The 21,106-nt window shown below is 38.4% G+C and overlaps 1 protein-coding gene across 1 annotated transcript in view; it reads right to left on the bottom strand.

The window, feature by feature from the left end:
* Positions 1–21,106, bottom strand: part of HMCN1 (hemicentin 1) — a 211,653-nt gene that overhangs the window by 31,935 nt on the left and 158,612 nt on the right. Inside the window, exons 65-89 of the mRNA XM_052801508.1 lie at positions 20,899–21,023; positions 19,120–19,303; positions 18,856–18,953; positions 18,180–18,458; positions 17,400–17,590; positions 16,138–16,219; positions 15,204–15,340; positions 11,294–11,435; positions 10,086–10,230; positions 9,065–9,192; positions 8,517–8,673; positions 8,217–8,338; positions 7,850–8,014; positions 7,517–7,624; positions 6,918–7,055; positions 6,601–6,735; positions 6,059–6,328; positions 5,507–5,697; positions 4,918–5,131; positions 4,208–4,342; positions 3,529–3,719; positions 2,720–2,801; positions 1,641–1,910; positions 938–1,108; positions 562–732 (exon numbers count right to left, since the gene is read on the bottom strand). Of these exons, the coding sequence (XP_052657468.1) occupies positions 562–732; positions 938–1,108; positions 1,641–1,910; positions 2,720–2,801; positions 3,529–3,719; positions 4,208–4,342; positions 4,918–5,131; positions 5,507–5,697; positions 6,059–6,328; positions 6,601–6,735; positions 6,918–7,055; positions 7,517–7,624; positions 7,850–8,014; positions 8,217–8,338; positions 8,517–8,673; positions 9,065–9,192; positions 10,086–10,230; positions 11,294–11,435; positions 15,204–15,340; positions 16,138–16,219; positions 17,400–17,590; positions 18,180–18,458; positions 18,856–18,953; positions 19,120–19,303; positions 20,899–21,023 (4,031 nt within the window). The remainder of the gene's footprint in view (positions 1–561; positions 733–937; positions 1,109–1,640; positions 1,911–2,719; positions 2,802–3,528; positions 3,720–4,207; positions 4,343–4,917; positions 5,132–5,506; positions 5,698–6,058; positions 6,329–6,600; positions 6,736–6,917; positions 7,056–7,516; positions 7,625–7,849; positions 8,015–8,216; positions 8,339–8,516; positions 8,674–9,064; positions 9,193–10,085; positions 10,231–11,293; positions 11,436–15,203; positions 15,341–16,137; positions 16,220–17,399; positions 17,591–18,179; positions 18,459–18,855; positions 18,954–19,119; positions 19,304–20,898; positions 21,024–21,106) is intronic.

Genomic DNA, 21,106 nt, shown 5'->3' with positions numbered 1-21,106 from the left:
CTATAGAAGGAAACATGCCAGCAGTGAAGGGTTATGAATAAACTACAACCTGTCAAATGCAGGAAGTACTACTAAGACAGGAAGGAAACCTGAACATTCAGCTAGTTATGAGAAAGATGTTGCTGAAAATTAAAACAACAGAGAAAAACATACTGATAATGTCTTAAGTTATTAACTATTATGTTTTACATGGTTTTTTAATAGCTTTTTCTTTTTCATTTTAATTGGCTTTGCATGACAGAGTAGTGAGTTTTACTCTGTGAGCATATGGGTAACAAACACTGAAAAACATGAAAATACAAAATTAACATTTTTATTGGGGTGGGGGGAAGAGAAATTGCTGAAAATTTTCCTTGCACTTACTTTTGTGACTTCAGTTTCCAAGAACTACTGCCATTCAATACATTACAAGCAATGTTAATATAAAAAAATTCAGCATTTAATTCTTTTATAATTTAATAATCTGAAACAAGCTGAGAGAATTTGCGTTTGGGGGGAAAAAAAAAAAAATCTCTACAGAAAGCCCCTTATGCAACTAATTCTAACCCAATCTTCTCTTACCTGGGCAAGGCCTAATATTACACATGACTGAATCCACAGCACTGCCATCACAGGGCTTCCCACCATGCTGAGTTAGTGGGTTACTGCAGGTTCTGGTTCTGGTCCTGTTGCCTTGTCCACAGCTCTTTGAACACTCTTCCCACAGCCCCCACTCTGACCAGTTGCCATCCACTAAGAAATAGAAAACCCCACAGTTTTAATTAAAAAATATTTTCAAGGTATTTATTGAGATTTCCTCTTCCTTTCCACAGAAGTAAAAATGAATTCTAACGTCTCAGAAAAACTAGTATGTCATGAAGATCCGTGGTGATAACGGTTCACTGTTAGGGCACTTAACATAAGGTACATTAAAAGTATCAATTCATTAAAGAAATACCTGGACATGGCTTATTGTGGCAGCTGCGTATGTCTGTATCGGGCCCCTCACACCTCCTCCCGCCATTTGCTGGAAGAGGGTTGTTGCACTGACGGACTCGCTCCTGAACACCTTGACCACAAGTTACGCTGCAAGCTTGCCATTCAAGCCAATCAGAAAATCCACCGTGCACTGCAGTGAGAAAAATTATGCTCTATTTGTAACATGCTTGTGCTTATAACACTCCTAAATTGATACAGCAAAGTGAAAAATGCACTTCATAAGCCGTACTTGGAAATCAAACTCCCTTCACGTCTTCATTACTGCAGAAATATCTTACTACAGTTCAGAGAATACTTCAGCTGCTCTGAAATAGTTACTGCTTATGCTCCTAAATGCTTTTCTTTAGAGGTACAATTAAGTTATGATATGTGTTCTGAGAATAGGATCTACTTCAAGACACTTTCATTGTTATTTATGTCTCTCACTCCTTCACAGTCATCTGTCTCACACAGCTGGATGAGCGTAATGGAACAAATTTCATGAAACAAACCCACTGACATCTCAGATTAGGCTTAACATATACTTAATGCATATATGGAAGATAAGATAAAATCTCTTATGCATAATATATGGATAAGATACAATCTTGATCATAATTAATCTCAATTAATGCTGTAATCTACCAGTTTGATAGTCACAGTCCTATATTTTGTGAACCTACCCTGGACAGTCAGTGGTACTCTAACAAGAACAGATCCCATTAGATTCCTTGCTACACACTCATATTCAGACGTATGTTCCTTCTGTGCTGCAACAATATACAAGGAGCCATTAGACAGAACAGTCACTCTCTCATCGCTCATAACTGGACGACCTTGGCGGGACCATTTGATGGTTGGAGGAGGCTCTCCATTTGCCTGGCAGTTCAGCATTGCTGTGGCACCAGCTTCAATAACTGTCTCTACAGGTTCAACAGTAATGACTGGAGGACCTGAAAGAGAAAGGTTTCTTTAGGCAATAGCACATGGCTACATTTTTTTCATTGTATTGAATATTAAAGATCTGGTCAGAATGGGGGCAAAAAATTCTTAAGTCAGTTTACTTTGACTAAAATTATTATTGTTGATCTTCCACTGTCAAAATATATGCAAGTTAAAATGACAACGATAGGCTTTTTTTAATATGTAGCAATCTGAGAACCAAAATGGGGATTGAGGCTTGACTATATGAGCACACAGTCGTCTTTATTGCTAAAATGTGTTGCTTTTCATAAAACCTGCAGGAAGATGCTATTAATCATGTCCAGAGGCAACTGAGACATAAGTCACAGATCCATACTGCTTGAGGCTGTAATAGGAAAGGGATGTTCAGAAATTCTACCACTAGTGAAAAAAATAATTCTAAAATATAATTTCTGCCAAAAATAAAATACTGTCAGTGAAAGCTGGGATTCATCTCACATAAGTGACTTAATTTAAAAGTTAAGAGTCTAGTTTAGTCCAGTTGTAAAGACATCCTCTCAAGTCAACTGAGAGAAACAGGCCCTTTCAGAAGGTGATTCACCCTATTCTAAGTTGGTTTCTAAGATGAGGCTGAATCACCCTCTATATGCTTCTCCTCTTTGACCTCAATTGCTAGCTTAGACTAGACTCTTAAATATTAATGATGAAAGATGAGATGAATCTTAACCTACAGTGCACTGCCCAACCTCCAAAACTTCAATGGGCACTACATACACCTATCCAAAGGTAGGTTATCACTCCAATCTAGCAGCATTAAACTTATCACTTTGAGTCTTACTCTGGAGTGTTAGTGTCAGACTGCGTTCCACCACACCAGCATCATTGGTAGCCACGCACTTGTAGTCACCAGCATCTTCATTCTAAAGAAATGAAAACCAAATAGTCACATAACCTGTCAACATGTAATGAAGGTTTCAGTTAACAGTGCACCTCCTGCAGGTGAATTTTCTGCAACACATGGCATGTACCGGATCTTAAGAGGCACCCAGTTAGATTCTAGGGTATCCCAACATTTTGTTTTTATTAACATTAAGCTGATACTGTAAATTATTTTTACTGTTACTAATCCATTTATTTCCTTCAACTCCTTAATTCTGAGGGTAATTTTTTTTTTTTATTTAAATGAACTGAAGGGAGCTGCTGTTTTTAACCACATTCCAAAATACAGGCATTGGTTTATAGGGATAAGATGGGTCTTGCCATTCATGTTAGGAATTTAGATGCTAAGAAGTTTGCACGTGGAGAACACAATTGCTTTTCAGCTGACTTGACTGGGTAGAACCCAGGCTCTTTTAAGGTCAAAAGCAAAAGTCCCATTTAATTGGGCATGACCAGGATTTCACACACCAATGATTAGTATGTAGATTCAGTCTTTTTGACAATTAAAGAGAACAATAGCCCCCCCCGGGGTTTTTTTGTTGCAGTAATTTGAGTCTAATTCTAGTCTGAATTAAAACAACATTTGTTAAAGGTAAAAGCAAACGTGGATTAAATGTCTAGCCTCACTCTTTCAAAATAATATGATCTGGAATACCTTTATTAATCAAGTACAATGCAGAAACACATCATAACAGACCAGTGACTCACTACAGTGCCGTAGATAGCAAGAGAACCATTGTTAAGCTGTTGGATCCTCTTGCTAATCGGAACGCCAACTCCTTTTTTGCTCCACTGGATGGTTGGAGGTGGATCTCCTCTGACTTCACAATTCAATATAGCATTGCCACCCAAGGGCTCAATTCGGCTAGAGTGGTAATCCCCTTTGAAGACTGGAGGCTCTGAAAAACCAAGTGATGGCAGAGAAATAGCAGAGTCAAAATAAAATGCCTTTAATGAAATTGCTGGTAGGCATCATTCATCTCTGACTTTCTGAAGTGTGAATTTCAATCTGTTTCAATTTTTTTCCATTTAGCCATACACAAGGTAACAAATACTAGGGGTAACCGTTTTAAACTGAAAGAGGGTAGATTTAGATTAGTTAATAGGAAAAAATTCTTCACTGTGAGGGTGGCAAGACACTGGAACAAGTTGCCCAGAGAGGTTGTGGATGCCCCCTCCCTGGAAGGGTTCAAGGCCAGGTTGGATGAGGCTTTGAGCAACCTGGTCTAGTGCAAGGTGTCCCTGCCCATGGCACGGGGGTGGAACTAGATGATCTTTAAGGTCCCTTCCAACCCAAACCATTCTATGACTCTATGATTCTACTATCAAAACAGATGGCTGTGTGAAACTGTCCAATAGTGACCACAACTACTGTTATTTTACATACCTTTGACGTACACAAAACCAATAGCTTTGATTGAGCCAACTGTGTTTTCTGCTGTACATACATAGGTACCAGAGTCATCTTTAGATACTCTTTCAATAACAAGTTCACTGTGTCCATTTACATCATCATATTGTGCTGAAGGGAGAACACACAGTAAAGGGTTACTTCAATGATCTTAATCGTATACATCTCAGTGACTGGGATGTTGTAAGATTGTTTGAATTAGAGTGCTATTCAACAATACAGCTCAATGGCACTGTGCCATTTCATTTCTGAGACACCTCAGAAACGCACAGAAAAGTCACTGCTATGACATTTGCCCACATGCATGTATTCATTTAAGTTGTCCCTTAATTTTGAGCTTTGTGCATCTGCATTCTATGAACTGCTGAGGTTTTCTTCATATTTAAGAGAAACAGCATCAGTTGTTGGATGCTGAGTAAATATCATCAGATACTGAATGTTCTTAATGTGTTACACTATTGGCGACAGAAGAGGAACAACTTCTTAATTATCTTCCTTACAGCTTTGTTTCAGAGGCAATTTAATGACGTGATTGCGTAATACTGAAGATATTCCTCACACAAGCACTCCCTAACAAGTTTGTTCCCTCTAGATTTTTTTCCTTCCTTATCCTAAACTAATTGCAATGCTATGTGGGGGAAAACAACTCTAGAGCAGAATGCCCAGTAAGACCCAGTGTTACCCACCTGGAATGACGTTATTGTTAAAGGTCCATGTTATTTTGGGTACAGGTATCCCAGTTGCTTTGCAACTTAATCTGAGCTGTTCTCCTTTAGTCAAAGCCATATCTCCAGGCAGTTCAGTAAAAGCTGGAAGTACATGAACTATCAGGGTGACAGTGTGTGTGTCTTCTCCAGCAGCATTGTTAGCAATACAGGTGTAACTACCAGAATCTTCAGGCTGAAAGAAAGCATGTTGGGGAAATTTCAGCTGTCATACATCCTATAAAATGCTACCACCTGTAACAATAAGAGAACCTCAAAAGGTTTGGAGCAAGCATTCAGCAGAAATGCTCATCTGAACTCCTTCACTTCCTCTAAATTTGAAAGATGACCTACACTTCTTTTTGCCCTTCCTGAGAATTTATCACTACAAATTCTTCACAGATATTTTACTCCTCAAAGGATAATGAAACATTTATAAAGACTCTGGAACATTAAGAACAAGAAAACAAAATAAAACAAAGACTAATCCAGAAGTGGGTGAAAACTAAGAGAAGCAGGGTCTTATTACTGCTAAACCTGTCAAGTCATAGCTTAGATTTAGGGAACTTACAACAACATTGTCCAAAATGAGGTCTCCATCTGGCACAGCCCGGTATTTTCCTACTGACTGTGTTAACAGCATATTGTCTTTCTTCCAGTTTATTATTGGTGTTGGAATCCCCTCAGCCACACAGGACAGAACAGCCTGGGAGTCCTCCGTGACTGTGTACTGCACATCCGTGCTGTGAATCTTGGGTGGAACTGTGAGAAGGTTTATTAAAAAGATTTACCTCCATGTATTATCCAAGAACTACTGTAAAAGCATACAATACTGGACTAAAGAAACCATTGCCTGGATCTTCTGTATTGTTTCTTGTCTACATCAATGACCACCATTAAGCATGCCAGAGAAATGTGTGAAATACTTGTAACAAAGTATAAACCAAGTTAAGGAAATGTAATATTCTTCCTAAATTCAAGCAACTGACTTATAATACAACCAAATAAAACCCACCCATTAAGTAGCACAATTTTCCTGAACTTCTCCCTTACATCCTAGCTCCTTACCCTCCGTACGTTCATGCTGTGATAACACACATTGTTTCCGTACAGTCCCACTTACTGTGCACAGTGAGCTCCATGCTAGAAGTGCTGGACCCTGCCAGGTTTGCCGCTATGCATGTGTAACGGCCAGCGTCACCAGGCTGTACAAACACAATCTGCAGAGCACCAGTGCTAAGAATTCTTCTTCTAACGGACTCTGTTAGTTGCTGTCCATCTTTATGCCAACTGATCTCTGGCCCAGGGTAGCCTTCAGCCTCACATTGCAGAGTGACAGATTGATCAGCAGGAACAACATATTTCTTGAGGTGGGACTTGATAACAGGAGGAACTAAAAAGAATTAAGAAAATTTTTAAAAGAATTAGATGTTGTAAGAAGCATGGAACGCTTCAGTTCTTCGTGAAAATAATACTAAAAGCATACTTTGATCCTAAAGTAGACAGACAACTAAAGGGAATAAACCTCCTGGGCTCTATTCAGCATTACATCAAATAGGAAAGCATTAGGTTCATTTCTATTGCTCAGAAATGTCTTTTGACCAGCAGAAAGCGTGCACAAATTTCTTGCTGTAAATCACTACAAGAGTTTAAAAGATAATTTACCTTGAACTTTCAGTTTGATCTTCCCCAGAGCAGTGCCAGCTGGATTTTGAGCAACACACGTATAAGTGCCAGCATCTTCAACAGCTGATTTTGCAATCTGTAAACTGCCACTTGGAAGAACCATATAACTGTTGCCTAGAACAAATATAAGCAAAGTATGACACTTCTGTGTGTGTGTGTATGTGTGTGTGTGTTTTATTTTTGTTTGTTTTTTAAATGAATGGGTTCCTTATATCTAAGTTTGAACATTCCAAAAAGAGAAAATAAGCTTCTGAGTTACAGCAAGTAGGCTGGAGTTACAGGCTTTAAGAGGATACCTGTTGTGATTATATTGATGCCCTCCTTTTGCCATGTTATTACGGGTCGAGGTGTACCCGTCGCTTCACATGGTAGTAGAATGGGATTGTTCACAATGACATCCAGCACCCCTGGCTGAGTTTCGATAACTGGTGGTTCTGTGGAAAATACAGAAGATACTAAAATTGCATAACCTGAGAGTCTGAGAAGGCTATATTAGCAATGGCTGCATTCTGCCATCCTTACAGAGACCTCAGTGGAAGTGCTTTTAAATATAACAACATGCTCAGCATGAGTATGGGTACAGAACACAGCCTTACTTCATACAATTTGCCATCACAGATACATTTTAACTTACCAAAAAGCAAAGAAACAAAAATCTTACAAAAATAAATTACAGCAGCATGGACTGGGGGGCTCTATCCAAAGTACCAGAGTTGTAACTTTGCATGAGTAGTGACTTTGTCAATAATCAGTGCACCCACAAGACAATTCAGCTAAGCGAGACACTACTTGTGATGGTCTACTCTGGCCTCACCATTGCTCTGCAGCATACGTATGTATTTAAAGGGCAACGTTTTCTGACAGAATGCACTTCCACTTCAGCTTCCCATCCTACCCTGAACATGAAGAATGGCATGTCTGTGAGCTGAGCCAGCTGCGTTCCAGGCCACACAGGTGTACCGTCCCGCGTGTGCTAGCTGGGCAGCAGGTATTTCAACAGCACCTGCAGCAGAGAGTGCATTAGAACATACAGCAGTATCCTGTATTCACAGTAAAACTACCTTACAGCATCCATCTAAAGAGGTCTATATTTTTATTCTAAGGAATTGGAGAGGGGTTTGGCGGGGGGGGGGGGGGGGGGGGGGGCTGGTAATGATTTACTTCTAGACGTGTACAATCACACCCTTTCACTGATTTTCTGTGGCTGAGCTCCAGTCATGCACAGTACCTGAAGAGAGAATTCTGTAGCCATCTCCTCTGGGAAGCAACTTTACGCCATTTTTAGTCCAATGAACTGAGGGGACAGGAACCCCTGATGTGGTGCAGGAAATTACTACTGGAGACAGCTTTGTTACCAAAAGGTCTGTGGCTTCATCTGCTATAGATGGGGGCACTAAAAATGAAGATCAGTGTAAAGGTTACTTGCCCATTTTCATTTTTATGAATTCTTGGAAATAACTTATCTTTCTTGGGAATACCAGAGACTTATGGATATCAGTGTCATAAAAGAATGATATAAAAATCTCATCTCAACATTAGAATGCCCCAAAGAAATTCTGGGTGCCATACGCATGTAATAGCAATATCCCCTCTACCTTGAACAGTGAGCTCAACTGCTCTTTGATCTTCTCCTGCATCATTTGACACAGAGCACTCATAGACAGCAGTGTCATCCACAGTGGGAGAAATGATTACTAAGGAACCTGAAGATAGAAGTCTGAACAAAGAAAAGAGAAGAAAGTAAAAGCCATTGAAATACTTCTTTTCTTCTCAGGTAATCAGACCACTGAATTTGCTGGCTATACAAGATTACATTTAAGCATGGCTAGATTTTTAAAGTGCCAAAATCATCCTTGAAAACTTTAAACCCATGGTGAAAAGAAAACACCTCTCACCTGTATGTATTCTGGTTCTGGTCAACACTAAGCAGATGCCCATTCTTCTTCCAGCTAATTGCTGGTCTGGGAATTCCAGTGGTTTCACAAGGCAAAGTGGTCTGCACATTTACAGTAACTGTAATATTCGTATGTCCAGGACCAATAGTTGGAGGAACTAAGGACAAACAAAGCCTAATTATTCAGAATAATTATATACGTATGCCCACACACCCCTCTCATACCTATATATATAGAGCTGAACTGCCTGAAGACATTTACTTGATTTTTATAAAGAGTAACTTGACAGTAGTAAACATGTAGCATGGGATGTGTCAAGTTCCAGTTCCAGTGCACCAGGAATAAATATTTTCTTGTCATGAATGTTTGGGTTGTATTCCTAAGGCCATAAATTTCTTCCTTTTTTTGGTTTGTTTGTTTGTTTTTTTAACCAGAGCAGCTCAAAAGGGGCTAAACTTAAAATTGGATCTGGCAGAACAAGAAAAATGATGTAACTGGACTTCAGACTTGTAAAAACACATATATTTATCTAAAACCAAAACTCTTACCAAGAACCTGCAGATCAATTCGTTTGCGTTCAGTGCCAGCTGTATTGGTTGCCATGCACACATATCTTCCTGTATCAGTAACATGTGCTGAGTGGATGTGTAGAGATCCATCCTCTAACACGGAATATCTGAAACAAAGCCATATATTTTTTTCTACTATCCAACCAACAGAACCATAGGCTATCCTGGTAGTACAGAAGGAAAAGATGACTCAGGGTCCACAACAAATAGCCTGAACACACAGTGTCTTAATTTGGGCACATAGAGTTTTCTCATTTATTGCACTTACTCTGACTTCACTCTGTCCCAGCACATCCATTTTCCAGAGAAATTATGAAATCTAGCTGACATAGTGATTCCACATAAATGATGCCAGATTTGCAGAAGATATCCAAAAGCCCTTTTTTATGGTTTCTCTTTTAACCTTAAAAAACCCTAATTAATGCTTGTACATTTTCTTTTTTCTTTGAAATATAACTGAATTCTTTAGCATTTGCTTAGTTCTAGAAAATGCCAAACTACTGCCCCTTAAAACAATCAGAAGACAGAAACTATTCACTGTAATAAAAGTTGATACTAGAACACACGTAGAAAGTTTTATATATTAGAAACTACAGAGTACACTCAAGTAGCTTTTGGTCTGCATGAAATTGCTTGGCTTCATCCCAAAACTCCAGATATATATATAAAAAAAATAAAGTTCTTTCACATTTACTGTTCAAAATCTTTAATATCAGAAGAATTATTACTACATTTGGTTGTCAAAGGAGTTTTTTGTCCTTTACAATAAAAGCATGAAACCCTTGGTACTGCTACTTTTCTGTAGAACAACTTCTTTGTATTACTGTTTCTATCACCATATCTTCCACATTTGGGTCTACAAGATGATAGTACAAATATTAGTTCTGACCTGTGAAAACAAAACTAATTTACAAATCAGAGGTCTAATTAAGCTTTCTGTAATTAATAATACATTCTTAAAAAACAATGAAGAATATTTATGCTGACTTCTGGACAATACCTTGTATTGTTTCCAGTAAAAATAGCCCCATCCTTCCTCCATGTAATTCTCGGGGTTGGTACTCCTTTTGCAACACACTCCAGAGCAGCAGAAGCATTTAGATGCACAACAGCAGTCTGAGGACTGCTTTGGATTGTAGGAGCCACTGTAAAGGGAAAATTGCTGATGATATAGAGAAAGATGACTTTATGCTGCAATGATTGAAACTAAACACGTGAAAACAGACGCAGTAACAGGTATGGGGATCACTGCAAAGACAGAAACAAGTTTCTTACCATTTTGTGTAGTGCATGATAATTGCCATGATGCAGTAGGGAATGAAAAAGAAAGTTTGTCTGAAATGCATTGTAAAGATCATCTTTGCAAGTTACTGCAAAGGTTATTATACAGCTAAAACAGGAAGAGATTTCAGCATATTTAATTCAGCGAAATAAGGCTGTGGTGATATCCTTGCTTCCTAATTACAAATTAAGGAGAAAAAAGAATTTTAATTGGACCAGTAAGGACAGTCGCTGGGGTGACACAGTGTAATGCAGGTACACAGGACTGGGCTGTGAACAGAACAGAAATAGGAACAAAGTTTCTTATCATCACCCAGGTGTGAGAATAGAATAGTTTCTCATCAGACTAGAGGTGAGAAAATAAATATGTTTAAAATTAAATTCAGGCCTATGGTAGTACAGGACAAGTATGGAGATGCATAGGGCCCTTCAAGCCCTACCTTCCTACTATCTCATGCTTACAGGTACAGAGAAGCAGCCACAGTTTTCCAGTAACTTGCAAAACGGGTGGCCAAGCTAGCTATGAAACCTAGTCCCCCAAGGTGCCAGTCAAATGCTTTTAAGAATTTATCTGAATTCGTCCAAGACCATTTCTCAGTCCTGGATCTGGGTGTTCGTTCTGGATGTATTGTGACTCCATATCAGGATGATGGCTAGATGCACAGCACCTTCCATTAGCAGGAAGCACAGAGAGATGGAGAGTGAGCTGTGGCGAGTCCCCAACAGGTCCTTTAGTGTGGGAGACAACTGTGGACTCAGATGGTGGCACACATGAGGTAATACACATGGTCCCAACAGTTTAGACACAGCCTAAGTGGCCAACACTTGGCTAGAAAGAGACTACTAATGCTTCTTTCTTGCCATTTGAACTCCTGCAGAAACAGCATGCAAAGATCAAAATACACAAGACTGGATCCATGATTTTACCATGTACTGTCAGCATGAACTCCCTGGTCATTTTTCCTGCAATATTACTTGCCACACATGTATAGCTTGCTGTATCGCTGAGGTCAGCATTATTGATCTGCAGGTATCGCCCACTGGATAGGATTCGAACTCGAGGAGTTCCCTAAGGGGAAAGAGAGAGAGTTTGACAAATTTAACTTTACCATTGTTCTCTTTATGAAGATAGAACATTCTTTCATTGCAGAGTAATAAAAGCCATGAAAGAAGGCCAAAGACAAACCAGGGACTGAATTAATTGCTGGCTTAACTTTGTTTACTTCCATGAAGATAATAGGGTAAACAATGTTTTAAAAAATTATCATTGCTTAATGGTTCCCCCTTGAAACCCCTACTGGGACTTTTGCCTGAAAAAGGCAACTTTTTTAGGTTACATAGCCAAAGAGCTTTTGAATTTTTATAGAAAGGGGCAGCTAATAGCACACAATGGACATTATTTATTTTTTTGAAAAATCTGTGCACACTACTGGCAGAAGAAATACAAGTTTCTCTACACTGTTCTTCAAACATCACAGTCTTGATCAGGTGGGAGCCAGCATAAACTTAGCCTACTAAGTTTACTAGCCAGAAAGTTTACTAGCCAGCATTTCTGAATATGAGGATACCACTCTTCTCAGCTCTACAGTGACTCTACAGCGCCTGCTAGGTAGCCATTTGAAGTCAAAGCTTTTCTACCACAACCAGTCTGCATCATATCTGCATGAATGACTGACAGTAATATCAACTACAAGTTTTCAAAAACCTGACTGGATTAAAAAAACAGTAAAAAAAGAACAGAAGCTCAAACTTTTCCAGTATGTGCTACCCACACTTCAGATAAAATTGAAAGCTGACATTCCTTCCCACCTACTCTTTTGGTTAGAAGATCTGAGAATAGCAACTACAACAGATAGGTGAAACTCCTTTGGTTCTGCACTTCTCTGCACTAGTACCCTACTATGCTGGTCTCATACTAGGCATCAACTCAGCAAGTCTACCAGTGCAGAATAAACAGCAGTGCTGGAGCCTCACAGGTGAAATGATTCACCATCAGAATAAATTATAGACAGTCAGATTTGGGGTAATAACTGGTATTTCCTGTTGAGTACATAGCCTATGCTATGGTTTCTAAACACAGAAGCATACAGATGACAAAAGACAAGCAATGAAGCTATTATTTAATCCTTATGCTCTACTCAAGGTACATCAGAAAACCTATCTTTGAAAAAATACAAATTCAGCAATTCTTCTAGTGTTTAAATAAAGCCAGATTAGGTCAAGACACTCCTACCTACTTTTCTTAACACTCAATGTGCATTTCCAGATCAATGAAGGGTACAAGGACTCCAAAGCTGCTAGAGGCTAGATCTTTCTATAGTTCTGTGAGAGACTGAATTGTTACCTTGCGCTGTTTGTCTCAAAGATTGTTAGGTGTGAGAGACTGGACTGTCATCTCAAGCCATTCATCTCAAGGATTGTTTGACCTGAGAGACTGAACTGTGAACTATTTATCTCAAGCCGTTTGTCTCTGGGATAGCCTGTTTAAGCAGGACACTCCTCTATCCATAAGGATGATTACCAGGCCATTGAGGCATCCAGGGGAGGAAACGGGCTGGAGCCCTACGAAGCATGCAGGAATGTGGAGACTACCATTCCCATGGAAACTGTAGTCCTTGAGATAAGATACTGGTTTCTAGTGTTGATCATGCGAAGGTCGTGTGACAGACGAAACCTGCAGTGCGTGAACAGTGCATGAACAGTACTTATGTGCATGCATCATCGAACTATGCCCTATAAAAAACACGTGGAGACAAGCCGTGGTGTGCACCCACCACCGAAGAATTGAAGACTGAGGACCAACCAGATGCCGCTGGATCCATGGTGGTGACTATCCTTGCAACCCTATCCCAACTGCTTGCTTGATTTCTGCCTTTTCTTCCATTCTATCCTATTGCTACTATTTTCTACTTTTGATACTTTTGATAATAAAAGCTCTTTTGGGTATATGGCATTTGACCTTGTTTGTGTCTTAATCTTGCTCTTGGGATCATATCGAAACCTTCCCCAACATTGGATCGGAACAAGTTCTGCTACCAAAAATCATGGTGCTGCACAATTACATCATTAAGCATACAGAGGTCTAGAGTAGACCTCAAAATCTGCACAGTGGAAGACAACAAAACTAGGAGGAATGACACCCTCCACCACAAGGGTGTTTCACAAAAACCAGTGATGATTTAAATTGAAATAACACTGCAATCTGAGAACCTGACTTTCTCCAATCCTCTCTTGTCACCATGAAACCTCTGTTCTTCCAAGATAAGGAGGATGATATGCCACAGAGCACTTCTCTTTCCACACCCAAGGAGAGCTCTTTCTCACCTGCTTAGTATTAGTAGGCTGTTACAATTCTTTGAGTTTGAGAAAGCAACCAGGCATTCAGGAGGACACTAATGTTTTCGTGATATCTGGAGTATATATTTATATAAGCTAAGCTGAAGAATGAAAAGGATGGTAGGGACCAGAATAAACCCAAGTCTGCTACTTAAAATACATGTGACAAATTACGAGTGCCATGTCTGAACTAAATTTATAGCTTAAATTTAGTGCTGGAGGAGAGCTAACTCTAGAGATTGAAATTCCCTACTCTGTTATAAATCAAAAGGCAGGGGATTGACCATACCACACAACCAAGATGCCTCAGCCCTCACATACTGACGTGAATTCATGAGGCAAGAAGAAAACTAACATTGCAAAAGTTAATTCACAGGTTATAAGCTGAGTACCTATGTCTATCATAGTGTTCCTCTATTGCTTTGTTTTCTGGTGAATTTTGTAACCCTGGCTTCTTTTCACGGTTTATTTTCATTGAGTACTGCTTTTAAAACACAAGCTTTCCAAGGCAGACTGAGGCAAAAAGTATTCACATACTCTGACTTCCAAGCCTTGTTCAACCTTGCTTTCATAAAAATAATCACTACCCAATTAAAGAATTAATCATTCAGAAGAAGGGTGTTTCCGTTAAACTTGTTTCTAGCTAGTTCTTGTGCTATATTCAAGGTAACATTCCCTAGCAGCACATAGTAAGACATAATTACCCACCATACTCCTATTTCTTCCACTAATATTTCATTCTTCTAAATTTACAACAGAGTAAGAGTCTGAAGAATGGCATGTCAGAAGGAAAGCAAATAAGCAGAACTTCGGGTGAATAAAGATCAATTGAGGGAAAATTATTAATTAAGTTCAATTAATAACTGAACTTAAATTGTTCAGTTGGAAAGTACCTGGTTTCTCAGTGATCCCAAGGAAGAAGATGGGAAGCAAAAAATTATTTCTGTATAAACCATCCTCATCTTGCTAATTGTCTCTCAACCAGCAAAGACTCGATGCCTTAACATGACACTACATGGAATTCTGAGTGAAAAAGATGCATTTGATACAAAACTGTGGTGATTAGCAACCCATTCTCTTTTCTTTGTTTCCAATGTAAATAATTTAAATCCTTTCTAAATACTACTAAAATATGAGGATGCATAATATACCCAAAGGAAACATATAGTGTAGTCTTTCTCAGCTACCTTTCCTGGGAAGCCATTCAGGAGTATACCGAAGGCTTCTAGCATTGTTCAGAGGATCCAGGAGGAGCAAGGGATCCCCCTAAAGGAAAAAAGAACAAGTAACAGCGGGATGGCCACTTCACATGCTTGCTAGCTTCAGGTACTCATTTAGGACTAACTGTATTTGTTCTGGGGCTACTCAGCTTCTCTTGAATTCAAGGCACCATAACTTGGACTGCACTGAAGGGGCAAGTGAGCAGAATAAGAAACCTCAAGCACTGTGTGTAAAAAATAAAGGGAGCAAAAGAATAGTTCAAATAACATAACCACTATACCTCTAGAAGTTCTCCATTTTTAAGCCATGAGATTGTCGGAGGTGGCACAGCATCTGACTTGCATTCCAGTATAACTTGTCTGTTCTGCAGCACGGTGAGGTCCTGTGGACCACTGGTACCAGCAATGTTAGGAGGAACTGTTACAAAAATTAAGAGAAAAATAAACACCACACATATGAGCTAGCATTAAAATTACTCATGGAAAATTTCTAATTTCTTTCTTAAGTTTAAAATAAATGCAAAGCTACAGTATCATTAATTAGTTCTACTTTTCAATACCTGTGTTGAATATATGACATTTGTTTAACTGGTGATCCTGTTTCCTAATTCACACACTGGAAACTACTGTGACAGAAATTAAAGTCCCTTCTCAGTGAGAGTACCAGCATTTAAGCCAGATAGAGCAGAGATCACCGAAGTTCTGTAAACTGTTTATCAATAAACATGGGAGCTAAAATCTTCAAGAAGAAATCCAAGGCATATTGTAGAACTGCAGAAGTCCCATTTATACTTCCTTTACTGTCATTACATTTTATGTATTCATTTCTAAGTAAATTTCTTATCTATTATCATCTTAGTTTTTCAGTAGAAAAAGGTATCAGTATACTTCATATTCTTTTTCAGTAAGCACAATAAACTCAATCCAACTGAATACTGGTATCTATAAACTTCCTAGGTATTCAAAATATAAGACTTGGAATTATAATAGAAATCAGTTGCATCAGGTGGAAGTTTCCCTTTTAATTGTGTATCATGTTCAGAATAGTTACCTTTATTCTGAAATGTTAATTATGATCATATGGTGTAATATCACTTTCTCAAAACACGTAATATTTCTTCTTTAGTAATATATAACTTGTTAAATGAGATACTGATATGTACCTTAGCAGTTTATGCTTTGAAGAAATAATTTCTTTTCCTAAATTAAACTTACCATGCACTCTTACTAAATATTCCTTATCATCATCTCCTGCTGGGCTAGATGCCAAACATGTGTATCTTCCAGTGTCCTCCACCTAGACACACACAAACAACTTCAGCAGAAACCATAGAATATAGGAACAATTCAGAAAAACTGTGAAATACAAACATGGACAAAAACATGTAACAGGCAGCGCTTGAACACAAACACAATAAATAAGGAATGCCTGAAATAAATTAATGAAGTTCTTGAAAACTTCTTTATTTTACCATGGTAGGATTGTACACAGATTGCTTCAGAGTTGCAGGACCCCATAAAATCTCTCTGGATAATGTGTCTCCAGCAAGAACCCTTCTCTTTGTGATGCTTTTTGCAGCAGGTGATCAATAAAGATGGAACTGGCTATAGGTATTGGGTACTAAGGAAATCTTTTTGTGCACACATACTTGTTAATACTTTTATGCTTTCTTCTTCCTACAAACTCTTCATTGTAAAGATAAGGAACGTTTGCTTTATAAACAAAACGAGCAGCAATCAGTCCCAAGCCCTGTCCCACTTCTGTTTGGTGAACTTCAGTCTGGCTGTCCACAGCTGAGTACAGCCTTAGTTTAGGCTGAGTACAGCAGGTTTTTAAAGGTTATTTTTCCCTGGACTCCTTTATTGTCTGAATTAATCTGAAAGTCTTTCTATTGTCTTTATTTATTTTTTCTTAATTTGCACACAGATGACTGCAAATGCAGTTTTCTCTGTAATCTACAACTTATACATGTGAGAAGCAAATGGATATTAGGAAAATCCGAGCTAATGGAAAGAGAAGAAATGAAAAAAGGCTGAGGAGGAAATATAAAACACGAAAGAGGAAAAGCAAGAGATAGTAACAAGAGTCAAATAGGTAGGAAATTAACAAGAACAGATTACAGACACAGACTAAAACCAGAAATAACCCCAGAAAAAGACAAATCCCTAGCATTGATTGTTCTGCTTTGTAACAAGAAGTACCAATAAATAAAAAAATTACAGAACTCTGAAATAAACTTGGAGTAATAATGCTCAGAAGAGGCAGAAGTGCTTGGGCACTCTCAACCTATAATACTACTGCTTGTTCTGGATGGGAAACTCTAAGGCAAGGTTTGAAAAATATATTCTCTAACCACAAAGGCAGGTGGATGATTTTACAGAGGCTTTTTAGGACATCTCTTAAGATGGTCCTAATAGCAGGCAGTTCTGTGCACTCCTCTAGGGTTTGCAAAATTGAGCCTATTTGAAACAAATACCTGAGCACTGGTTATTCGAAGGACTTCTCTTAGGACATGAACGTTATCATTTTGCAGAAGCGGGCGTCCATCCTTCATCCATGAGATTTTGGGGACTGGAATACCAGAGGAGATGCAGAGAAGTTCAAGAGGGTTGTTAACAACGACAGAGAGCTCTGCTGGCTCATCTGAACCATTGATGTGAGGTGGCTCTGTGGAAGGAAAAACATTCGAATTCTTTATTGGCTCAAAAAGTCTATAAAACATGATACACAGCCTTGTGGTTAGAGTTCGCAGAATTAGTCCACATTAGTATTATTTTTGACTGTGTCATGAACTCACTGAGTATCTCACATAATTTCCATCTGCCTCTTAATTTGCATATTTTATGAGTTGGAATTATGAGTTTGAAAATGTTTTCATATTCCCAGGTAAAATACATTATAAGATATCAGTGAATATATTTATTAGCCCTTTAGCTGTTGTACCTTCAGCTATGCCATCTGCTGTGCTATCATCCTGTCAAGCTGAATTTCTACTAACGAAAGTTATTAATTTAAACCAAATTACTCTGTAAATTAGTTTACTATTAACTATAGCCTATTTCAGTACTCGGGAAACATGAAAAAATATATACTATATTACACATCCACACATCTTTAGGTACATTCCATTTCCTTATTTATCCCAGTAAACGTTTCTTGAAAATACTCCTTATCCCTCGATATTTTTTTAATTGTTGTCCTGAGTAGATACTAATTTACAGCTCATATTTTGTTCATCTGAGGGGTTAACACTTACCCAGCACTTTTAGGGAAAAGTGCTTGCTGATATCTCCAGCTTCATTGGATGCTACACAAGTGTATTTGCCTGTGTCACCAATCTCTGCTCTTACAAAATGAAGGGCCATTCCTTGGTTACTTGACATCAGGTGAGCTCCAAGGCTTAAAGGATGTCCATTTTTAAACCAAGACATAGTGGGGGCAGGATTGCCATCAGTAAGACACTTCATCGAAGCTGAACTGCCTTTTACTACGGTCACATCCTCTGTTCCTCCTGCATTATCCAAGCTTGGTGGTACTGCCGAGAAACGAAGATCTGATTCATACAGAGTACAACCCAAGTGTTAATTCTGAATTTAAGAAAGTTGGAATGCAGCTACCCTTTTGCATTTCCCAACTTACATTCATGTTTAGGCACATGCATTAAAATTCACTTAGAAATTATACATTATTATTCTTTCTAAAAAACTTGTGACACATTATGGGTGCTAGTTCAAGTAAGGACTCTTCTAGGGTTAAAACATTTTCCATTAAAAAAAAACACATTGAAAAGTTAATCTTTCCCTCGTGATTACCTATGTAAGATATACTTGTGCTTGTCTGCAACTTTGTGTTGGTGAGAAAGAAAAGTGAATATTAGGTTTAAGAAATTAAGAAATAAGAATCTTTACACAAAGCATTTCAGAGAAACTCACCAAAAACTTGAAGGTTGTAATGTTTGTTGTCCACTCCAGCCCTGTTAGATGCCACACAAGTGTACACACCAGTATCAGATATCTGCACTCGGGCAAGTCTAAAGAGAAAATCATTTTAAGCAAGCTGTAAATGGAATACATTATCTTTATTATGGCATGGTTTGGATCAAATTTTATTCTTGCTTCCAAAAATACTAGCAGAATTACGGTGATACAGCAAAAGAGAACAGAAAACTCAGCTAGTTAAAATAGATGAAAACCAACCTGAGAATTTGCCCAGCTGACAGCAACCTGATTTGGGAGGAGACAGACAGAGGAAGGCCATTCTTTAGCCAGTTTATCTGTGGTGGTGGGGTTCCAGTAGCAGTACATTCAATATTTAAGGAGGCGTCCAAAAGGGCAGTGAGGTCTTCTGGTTCATCTTTATTATTGGCTATTGTTGGAGGAACTACATTTTGTAAATGTTGAAAAGGAAGATATTAAAACTGGCTCTTAAAACCATTCCACGTGTGTTACCTTGCAGGAAATCCTGCACCTAATGCCGCACAGGCAATTCAATAAGAAGATCCCCATTTTTTTAAAGAGTAAATCCTCTAACAATAATATTGAGCACTAATAAATTATCAATTTACATATTTAAAATCAGATGTACTTTAGAATGATAGTGGAATTATCTCTTTGATTTGTCAGGCTGTGGCAAACAAGAGGGAACTCAGAGCCTGAAGCTCATGGGTAGAGAATGACAATGTAGGAAGAAGCAGGTGGTCAGGCCTTAGAGAGGATGGGCTGAACCACTTAAGGGCCAAATGGGACTTGGCAGTTCGCTGCCACTCAAACTTACCTATTGAAATAAATCTTAAATAAAGTGAAAGCTAGAATCATGCAGGAGGAAAGTTAGTTTATTAACTTCTAGATGTATATGCTGACTTAATTTTTAAATATAGAAAATTTCAAAATGCCTGGTTAAGTATTCTGGCTGATTATTGTAAAAGAACTGCTTTTTGTGTTTGTTGGTTTTACATGTTAGTTTGAAAGCCTTGGTCTTGGGGGCAAGAAGGGACTCGCTACATAAAGAAGGCCCAGCCACATACAGCTCCAAGCTCTGGCTGACTATAGATTCCATCACACACCATGACACTTGTATAGATAAGACCATCTAAGTTGGTTATTGCTTGAACCTCAATGAATACAAATTGACCAAAAAGGTCTCCACTGTTGTGTGGTGCCATTCTGTCCCCAAAAGATATGATGTGGTCATTCAGTATTGTTATTTATTTTGTCAAAGGTCATCTCTTGCTAGTCTGCTCATGCTCATAATTCCAGTTGATTCTGAGTCTCTGTATAGCTGGGACAGACACACTGCTGTGAAACACTGCCTTATGCAGAGCTCTTCACTCTTTCACACTAGTCATTATACTTAATGGACACATTTTTCACAAATTAAAATGTCCACTCTCTGCACTGCTAAAGAAGAGTTATACTCACTTTTTTTTGAGTATGTCAAAATTGAGTATGTCAAAATTGAGTATGTCAAAATTGAGTATGTCAAAATTGAGTATGTCAAACTGTGCAAGAGAAGAATTTAATCCAAAACTCTATAATTTTTCTTTTAAATACTAGGGACCTTTAACTATTAGTTCCCTACCATACTACTCTGGTTTTAGCTAATGTGCTTTCATTGGAATTATTGAAGATAAACTAATAGAACAAAAAAAATAGCAGTATCACAGTAAATCAGCCCCAAGTGTATCTTTCTCTACAAGAAAAAAAAAATCACCACAAGGAGAATTCCTCTATTATGAAATACACCAAAGGAATTAATTTCTGTTTATCCCAAAACACATTTACCAGTGATTTCAATCGTTTTGTCATTGACAGAACATCCTGTGTAATATACTGTGATATCTACAGTACATGAAATTGGAAATACATGCATGTAGTATTACACTGAAGACAGGCATTCATTTCTTGGCCCTCTCTTGGGAGTGCTTACAAAGATAGGATTATAGACCAGATTTCAGTTTCACATCTGTGAAAACTCACCATATACATTCAAGTTGAAAATTCGGTCTTCCTCTCCTGCAGGATTAGTAGCCACACAAGTGTATTTTCCTGTATCAGAACTGAGAGCTCTGAAAACGTTTAATGTGCTGCCGTCTGGAGTTACCCTACAAGGAAGGTCATAAAATCCAGTGAGTTTGTTTACGTATTCCTATGACCTGGCAAATAAACAGTCAGTTTTGTACATTTA

The sequence above is a fragment of the Harpia harpyja genome, chromosome 11 (genome assembly GCF_026419915.1).
Source record: "Harpia harpyja isolate bHarHar1 chromosome 11, bHarHar1 primary haplotype, whole genome shotgun sequence".
Classification (NCBI taxonomy): Eukaryota; Metazoa; Chordata; class Aves; order Accipitriformes; family Accipitridae; genus Harpia; species Harpia harpyja.
Note: the sequence above shows the minus strand (reverse complement) of the source record. Positions and strands in the feature narration are given on the sequence as shown.